Consider the following 9,834-nt stretch of genomic DNA (forward strand, 5'->3'; position numbering starts at 1 on the left):
AAGAAGTTATTCAATGACGTTATTTAATACATATGATCTTCACTTTAACTCAGTAATCCCATATGGAAATTCTCGTGAAATGTAACTTGACTTGGCCAGACGTTATTGATAGATGGACACGTTACAGTTATTTATGGTTGCTATCTCTATTATTGTTTCTACACGAAGCAATCTTGCAGCTAATGATCGCCCTGCGGCTCACGTGGCAGCTGGTGTCCCTGTAGGTGTGGCCATTAATAAAACCGTCGGCTGTATAACGGCGATCTTACGCTCTTTCGCGAACTTTATGTCGAGGGGAAACAAAGGAAATCACCTTCTGTTGGGTAGAAATCGAGCCGACAGAAGCCTGGCAATGACAGTCGTCGACGAGAATACGAAGCGCGCGCTCGCCCGGCAAAAAGATATATTTGCCATCCGAAGTCGCTCGCGCGTCCGTCACAGGGAATTGTATATTCTTCTTCTTGGAATTTTGGGTCTTTACGGGAAAGAGGACGAGTGGTAAAACGGACAGACGCACAATTCGCCGATATTATAGTCTACATTGTGGCGACTGAGGACGCCGGTTCTCGAGATAAAGGTACATCCCGGGGTAACGACGTCAGTCGTTGTAGCGGCGTGGATAATCACAGAGAGAATTGCGGTACCTTGCCTTTTACCGATAATGAGGCCTATATTAATGGGAATAATTGTGTATTCAGGTGTGACGGGTATGTGAAAATATAAAAGAAATTAAGTAATAAATCAGTTAGAAATTACAACCGTGCAAAAATATATATAAAATGTACGTACATCTTTTTTTTAATTTTGTGTCCTGTTTCCACATTGGACGCTATTCTCATAATTAAGAAAAGTAATTATATTTCCCTTGTTGATAAACGACGTTTTACTTATTTTAATATAAGTTGTGCGATTTATTGCCGCGTTACATTAACGTGGCGACTGTTTAATTGTTGCAAAACTATACTCGAACATTTAGCAACAGAAGTAATTAAATGAGATGATAATCAGCATGTTAATGAAAAAAGATATAAATAACGTCGTTAACACCAGCGAAATTAATAGCTGATGAATTGCGGTATATTATTCGAGGGCCGTCGATATGTACAATAAATGGTGTGAAAAATGATGCTCTCGTAATTTATGACGTTCTACGTAAGGCAAGCGTTGATCAACTGATCGCTGATAAAAATGTTGATTTGCTGAGTGCGAGTATGCTTGTAACTTTCATTTGAAAGCTGACTTCAACGCATTACGTTAATTATACGTTCACTTCTTGCTGCATATTATTCTATCAAATAACGCTAATAACCTTATTAACTCGACACACCTGGCAAAACAATTAGTTCAAGTTTATTACTTTGCAGGAGTCTTGAATTTCTTAAATAATGTATAACTTGTCGCACATAACTCGCAACTGCAATTATCTCATAAAAGATATTCATAAGAAATATATATTATGTGTATATATTAACATAAAAAAGGAAGTAAGTTTCTTCAATTCTTATCTAATACTTAATCCAATACTCTAATCTTATTTCTAATTCTTATTTAATGTGCGTCGCTTGTATAATAAATAAAAATATTTTTCATTTTGAAATATCACGTTACACATTCAATATTATAATAAAAGTAAGCAGCGTTTCGTATTTCCTAGACTTTCCTGGGAAATATATATTTCTGAATTTATCATTTATTGGTTTATGTTTCCTTTTAGATAATGTAATTTTCAAAGTTTATTAGATACACTTACAAACTGATTACATTACCTCTTCCGAAAACTCCTACAGCTCCGGTCAGTCTCGTGTATTTTTGCATCATCACATCGATCAGCGTGTACTTCTAGGCGTGAATGGCAGGTGAATGTCGGGTGTCTCCGCCAATTACCGCGCGAAATACCTGAGTTATCGCGTGCGACCTTTACATCGCGAGGTGAATTACGTTACAGGCTTTAATTGCAACCGTTTTAACGATGAGTCCTTATATATCTCGCGTGCTTGTAATACGTAGTCTCGCTGCTTTCATGTCAGGACCGAATAATGCTTCGAACAGATGAAGTGCATCCCATACGATTAGACATTAAAGAGCTAATGGCCATAATTTTGTTCCGTTGATTAACAGACGAGACGTATCGACATCGTTATTCCACACTTGACGATCGTACCGTAAACAGAGAACCTTGCTTGACGAAGAAAAAGGCGTCTCCGACGCCGATTTAATTTGATTCCTGATAAATTGCACAATATGTATAAAAACGCGTAGAATTATTATGGTTTTTGAAAATATTCCAGATACTTAGATAATGCCGTTTGTTTTATCGTTATATTAATAGTTTCCGACTTTTACACAAATACTTCAAGTAGATACTTCAAGATCTCACACGCATCCTGATAAAGTATTCCTGAGGTGTTCTTTGAATTTTTAAACATTCAAATGTGATGCGTGCTAAGATTTACGAAGCAGAACTGATTGCGGAAAGTACATTACACGGTAGCTGCATCGTAAAGTCACGTAAAGTGCCAAACAAAGGACTCGGCTATGTTTCTCTCTTTCCAGTTGCCCCTTTGAAACATTAGCACGATTAAGCGATCTAGGAATAAGTTACGCCGAGATATAGAGGTAAAAAAAAGTTATACAACGTACACATAGATATAGAGTGAGAGAGGAAGATAAAGGAAAAAGAACAATGGAAAGGGAACAAAGAGAAAAACAGCATCTATCATAGAGTGAGTAATACATTTGTTCGTTAAGCGTCGCAAAGCCGTCGGGACCAAAAAAAAGGAGAATAATAGCGCGGGTCATGGCTGATGGTGTTTGTGCAAATTTTTGTATGAAGCGATTCCGACGCGCAACGATAAAATCCACGTCTCACTAGGATGAAAAGGAAAGAATTAGAAGAGAAAGAAAGAGAGCACACTCTTCGGCTTGAAGAAACGAATTAGCTGGCTTCAGCTTGATCGGGTCGACAACACTGCAGCAGTGGGGAGGAACAAAAGTATGGAGTAGTGGGTAGAACGCAGTGGGAGGGGTGGTAGAATAGGCGTGGTATGACAGGGGAGGGGCAAAAACGTGGGCGAGACCTGAAAGTTGGATACGTGGTGGGGAAAGCTCAAATGGGGCGGAGAGAAGTGGATATTTTCGTTATTGTTCGCAGTGGCGCGGATATTTATATATTCCACGATATTAAATGAATTGTAAGTCTATGTAAACAAAATTTTTAATAGAGTACGTAATATAACAATTTATCTGTTTCTATAGAATTTTTTTTCAAAGAAGTTGTTATCTACAAATTATTTTATGTAACACGTTTATATTTTTACATATAAGTAAGATTTATATATACGTTATATATATTATTGACATAACTTTGATTCAGTTTGATAATATAATACGTGATTAAACTTTTGATATAGTAAAATTGATGATATCTTTTGCTATTATTTCATTAAAGAAGAAAAGAGCTTTTTTTGTTTCTTCTTTATTAGTGATATCTGCGCAGCGTTGTGTGACCAAATTAAACCGTACAGATTAAATTAGATTGTACATTACATAAATTATACAGATCAATCTTCCAAATGGAAATAATTGATTTGTATGTTCAATTGTTATTTATATAAATATAAAAAATAAAATTTTTTAATCCCATTGACAAATGAGAAGGTAAAATTTTCATCTATTAATTAACCGGTTATGGCAAAAGGATGGAATCTTATCGTAGAACAGGAGCCTGGAGGAAGGCGTCCGTAACATTGATCCGTAGGAAATTCGTGAGTGCAGTCCCCTACTATCCGTACCATTGGTGGTGGGGATGACGACAGGCGGAAGGGAGTACGGTACACCTTACGCCAGTGGGCGGAGCCTTTGACCGAAGAGTTAATAGAGATACAATCGAGGGTGTCTAGTGCACTGCACTCCGGACTGCGGCGTAGGAGGAGTGAAGGGATAGGGGTGAGGGGGGACATGCGGTAAGTAGGGACCCCGGGTCCCCTAGTTTAGACATCACCGAGCGACGGATGGACAGCCAGTCAGACCCGTCACAGCACTCGCTGGAGTACTCGGAAACCTCGGGAAAAGCCGATAGTCCTCAACTTGGACCGGCTCCAAAGACGAGCCGATAATTAATACGAGCTGGGCGCACCAAACCATACTGGACACATGAATAGTTCTAAGAGCTCCTACGTGATCCTTTTGCGATACATTTACAACATGTTCGAAACGATAATGACGGATTCGGTGATGCAGAAAAATTAATTAAACACAGTGAACGACAAGATCATGCGATCACAAAGTAATTCGCCTTTGAGGAATGCAGCGCGTGGACAGTTGTTCGGCGGATATTGGTGACACGTGAATAGTGTTTACGAGTAGACTTTCGTTGAAATTAACGATTCAGAGATTTGCATTCGATACGTGACGGATCGACGGATTTTTAATTAACGCAACAGAACGGCTCATTGGCACAGCAGTGGACAGTGAAACGTGTTAAGTTTTCTTGTGAATATGTCCGCGACGAGGTAGTGTCGCTATTAACTTTCCGTTTCATTTTAATAGACAAAAAGTATATTTATATTTATAACAAAATGAGCGTAGCACTTGTGACTATGGATTCCGCGTATGGTCTGCGACTGGGAAGTTCGGGTCATCATCATCGCCATCACCGTCATGTATTGTCGTCGGATAGCCACGAATCAGTGCAGAATCAAGATCCTCAGGCGGATCACCAGCAAGACACCGAGGCACCGCTGCGTTTCAGTGTCGTTAATATTCTCAAGCCAGATTTCGGTCGGGAGGCCATTCTGACAAAGACGTCAAAGCCATCGATCTCTACCGTGTCATTGGCGCGATGCAGCCCGCTTCCGTTTCCGCGTGACCTTAGCCTGTCGTCCTCACGATTGTCACCGCAACCGATCTACAAAGAAAAAGATTGCTTTACGTCCCACTGCGGACTCGTGTCACCATTGCAAAGGCATAACGGACTCAGCAGAAGCGGCAGTCTTGAAAGTCTCGCGTCCAGCAGGAGTTCGGTCACCAGTAGCACGGTCACTGGCCCATCCTCTTTATGTTCTACGTCATCCACGGTCGGCGCCGAATCTCTAAACAGCGACAACACATCTGGCAATACCAGTGGCACGGCAAGTCAGCAAAACGGCACTAATGGTCAGAGCCAATTGTGGCCGGCGTGGGTGTACTGCACCAGATACTCGGACAGACCGTCTTCCGGTAAACATTTAACATATTTCTTTTGCCCTGTTACTATATGTTGACATATATCTCATTAATATGTAACTTTTACTTGTAAATAGTTGTCGCATGTCGAGAGAAGAGAGAAGAGATCGCATCTTATTTTAATGATAAGATGCAAAAAATCATATCGTCTAATTTTATTTGTCTATTTTTAACGTAACGTAATTTTTTATGCTACTTCGCTACGAGTATCATAACTTCGCGTTTGACTATTGAACTGGAACGTCTAACGATGCACGTTAAAAAGCAAACAAGTTAGAAATTCATCAGATTTCCGTGCGCGTCGTACGTGACTTGCGTTTAGCTTTGCACATGCAAGAAGAACTTGCGTGATTGCAACGCGTCGGAAGTGTCTATCAAGATGTTTTGTTCACTTATGCGCTCCATAATGCGCTCCAGTTACAAAATCACGATCGACCGCTAATTAAAATCCCTACCAAAGCGTTTGAAAAATTATGCGGCATGAAGATAAGTAAAAATCCTTTCACGAGCAAAACACGTGGCTCTCATCCGGGCTTATCGGGCACGAGTTTTGTTGACCTGAAAGTCACGGATCGAGGAAAAAGTCGCTCCCCGTCGCATTTCTGTGCGATTAGCGGGGGCTTAAAGTGATCGTCACTTTTTACATATATATAATCGCGCTCCTCTCGCATGAATTATACTTTCTCGGTTTAGCGACTCTATTCGTTTCGATAAAAAGAAGAGAGAAGGTAGGATAAAGTAGGCTCGAGACGTACGAATGCGGCGCACGAGGGGAACGCGATGCCTAATGGTACGAATACACGAAACGAACAGGCACGACATATGAATCGCGATCGTAACCGTCGCGTTCGTACATCGATGAACTTATTTAAGTGATTAATCGCCCGCGCGAACTCTCCGCGCCAACGGCATTCAACTCGCGAGCCGTGATTACCCGCGACGCCTCGCCGACAAATTGCGGCACGATCTCTGCCTCGAGAGTGTCTAATTACGCGTTCGCGTTAGATAACAGTTCGCTCCACAAATAAATTATGTGATGTGGCCAACATACGGACCCTAATGTCTATCCCGCCGCTCGATATTACCGCAATAAGTTATTACGCTTCGCGCGGAAGATCATTCGGAGAACGTCGTACGAAAGGATCGTGGAGCTAAATCTAATTGCAAGTATAGCTAGGCGAAGCTGACGTACGATGCCCGATGCCACCTGCGCTCGTTCGCAGAACTTAATTGTGAAGAACCTACATTCTATGAACTACCCTCTGCAATCACACTGTCCCACATACGCTATTTTTCCGTCTTCTTTGTCGCTTCTTCCCTTCCTCTCTTCGTTTCTGTCCCTTTCTCGGGTGAATGCCCACAAGTTTTCCTAGGCCGCTACGGATCGAGGGATGATCCCTGAATTTCAATCCGATAATCTTGTTACTAATCGTCAAGAATCGCCGTATCTTCCGCGAGCCTTATCTTCATCGTCGAGCGTTCTAATTCTTGAATGCAGTTTCGTTCGTGTATAATATTTTGTACCATTTAAAGATATATCTTAATGGTACAAGTAAGAATAAAAACTTTATACGTGTCAATTTATGTGTCATTTCTATAAATTCTTTTAGCTTCCAAGAAACATTTTATGGCACGACCTTGTTTAAATGAACAATTTCTCGAGGAAATACGTATAGAACAACATTAGCATTATTAATGAGAGAGACAAAAGATTAAAAACCGATAAAGTAGAAATTATCATATAAATATATAATCATTCAGTAATCATTCGTAAATAATGAATGGAATGTCATTCATTATTTATGATTGGGACAAAAACCATTATTACGGCAAGAAGATCACAGTGGCATTTTCTTGTGGTAATAAAATTATTGTTGGATATTTTTAAAGCGAGAATAATATTGGCAATAATATTAACGTTCGATCGGAATACCCGAGTTAACGCGTGATCAGATATCTTTTTTAAATTCACAACGCAACACGTGATTTCTTTCAAAAGTAATAATCATGAGGATAATTATATGTATTTATATCGTATATCAGTAATAATTATATTTCGACGTGGGGATATATTTGAAGCTACAAACAGCCAAAACGATCGGTTAATGGTTTCTTTCAAGATAATAATAACATCGACGATAACTGCAGCGTGCGCAAAAGTACTACGGATGTATTCCAGCTCTACGTGGTTGCGTTATCTATATAGTTAAACAAAAATCAAAAGCATGTAACGTTAATGTTCAGAGTTCTCACCGATGAACGTTAGCTTCGATAGGATACAGCACAGATCGGAGTATTCGTTATCGCGCTTAAAAGCATGCTTCGCAAAATTCCGATCGTTAACACGAGAAAGAAAGCATATGCGTGATTCAATTTTTCAATATAACATAATCACATTAAGTTAGGTCATATAACGTTAGGGAGGATAAACGATAAGCGTTTAGGAATCGCGGGAAATTGCAACTCGCATATGAGCGCATATGAGTAATTTAAGGTACGCCGCGGTCGGAGCGACTATTTCCGCCTTCGTTAAATTCCAAAGTGTTTGCTCAGATATAGTTATCTCCGAGTGTCCTTCCTACGAAGCGAGCGTGCACTCTCGTGGTCGCGAGAAAACGCTGAATCACGACGGTGTGTGGACAAATTGATGAGAACGCCTACTTTCCCCGCGATAATGCTCCCCGCCTCGCTCGTTGCCTCGAACTTGAGGCACACAAAAGTTGAGGCACACCAGGGATTAACGCGGACTTCCTTTTGTCGTTGCAGGACCGCGTACGAGACGAGTGAAACGTTCGCAGAGCGGGAAGGACGGCACGCCGGAAGAGAAGAGGCCCAGGACGGCCTTCAGCGCCGAGCAACTGGCCAGGCTGAAGCGAGAATTCGCGGAGAATCGATATTTGACGGAGAGAAGAAGGCAGCAACTCTCGCGGGATCTAAACCTGAATGAGGCGCAGATCAAGATCTGGTTTCAGAATAAGAGGGCGAAGATAAAGAAGGCGAGTGGGCAGAAAAATCCATTGGCCCTTCAGTTGATGGCGCAAGGTCTTTACAATCATTCCACCGTGCCGATAGACGAGGACGGCGAAGAGATCGTAACCGGAAGGAATCATTGAGAGTCGTATAAATTCAAACAGCAGCAGCAACAGAGAGCCAGATATTAGAGCCATAGAATGATACGTGACATTGCAGACACTTAAAAATCCGCTGTGTGTTGACCGCTGTTAAAGGAAAGTCACTCAAATATTATTTATAAAAGAATTCGTATGATAATGTCAAGAATTATGGAATAAAGACTGAAGATAAAATATGAGGATCGCAACGATATATATAATCATAATAGTGCAATTGAAGATTATTGATAATTAAATCAGTATACTCAATGAATACTGAAAAATATGATTTTATTGTCTTAAAAATTAGCAAAGAAATTGTATAGTATATTGTAAAAAATTATTTGGGTTTAACATTCTTATCTTTAAAGTAAACGAGTTCGAATAATTCTGAATAAACAAAATTACATGTTTTTTTTTTATAAAAGTAGCTAGAAGAACAGAAGTACGAGATTTTTAAAGAAAATAAATACCTTATCAGTGTCCATATATAACTGATAGATTTTATTCCTATGAAAATTTTCATGAAAGTTCTCTATTATCAATGCATTACTTCTTCACAAAAGAAGAAAGAGTTGTACATGGTATACTACTTTTTAAATACGTTTCAAATCGGGAGATCGGGAGGTTTGATCGTATGAAGAGAACTATTCCTAGTATGGAGAAATTGAAATTTAAATTAGCAAACTGTTGATTTTGAAATTCTTATACTTATCGGCTATACATGTAAATTAATTAGCACGTAAGACTAGTTTCCTATCAATTTAAGCATAAATTATTTATTTGTACATAGTGTGTAAATATAGCGATAGTTCTTCCTCTTGTGCATATGTAAGATATCAACTAAAGATTAGATGACAGTGTTATACTACACTATGTGAAACGATCTCGCATTGTATATACATCCTCCTTCTTATCACAAACCTAGATACATATGTTATACAGATATAGATGGAAAGTACGTATAACGTATATATCCCAGTGTTTTTGCAATAAGCGCGTTCATAATATTCTATGTAATCCGCTTATATTTCATTGCCGATTAAAGTAAAAAGTATGTTTTATCCTATGCATTCTCTCTTCCTTTTTCTCCCTTGGAACATTAATAATAAATACCAATAAGTATCAATAAATAAATAGTAATTAACATGAATATTTCACGCGGAATAATGATATTGATAAAGCAAAATTTGAAAATAATGCGATCTTGGTAACAATAATTAGGATAATGAGGATGGATAAGTGACCTTGCATTTTCAATCTTATCGCGTTTTGCGAGAGGAACAAATATAAATAAATATTTTTTTGCCGATATTTTGTTGCTGTTCGAAATAATTCGAATTTCATATTTTCAATTCTATTTATCACTTAGAATAGTGCTATCAATACTAAGCAATTCAAGGTGTATTATATTCCTCACATACGTAATGATGTAATAACATGATTGTTAATTAAATCATAGACACAACAGAATATATATTCCTAGTAGTAATAAATTATA

The 9,834-nt window shown here is 39.0% G+C and overlaps 1 protein-coding gene across 1 annotated transcript; it reads left to right on the top strand.

Moving 5' to 3' along the window:
- The first annotated feature begins 4,003 nt into the window (after nucleotides 1-4,003).
- On the top strand, nucleotides 4,004-9,402 carry LOC105427782 (segmentation polarity homeobox protein engrailed). Its single transcript, XM_011639687.3, has 2 exons — nucleotides 4,004-5,217; nucleotides 7,990-9,402. Exons 1-2 carry the CDS (start codon nucleotides 4,578-4,580, stop codon nucleotides 8,334-8,336), a joined length of 987 nt encoding a protein of 328 aa, XP_011637989.3. The 5' UTR covers nucleotides 4,004-4,577; the 3' UTR covers nucleotides 8,337-9,402.
- Nucleotides 9,403-9,834: the final 432 nt, after the last annotated feature.

Source organism: Pogonomyrmex barbatus, unplaced genomic scaffold, assembly GCF_055798465.1.
Source record: "Pogonomyrmex barbatus isolate J1 unplaced genomic scaffold, ASM5579846v1 scaffold3, whole genome shotgun sequence".
In the NCBI taxonomy this organism is placed as follows: domain Eukaryota; kingdom Metazoa; phylum Arthropoda; class Insecta; order Hymenoptera; family Formicidae; genus Pogonomyrmex; species Pogonomyrmex barbatus.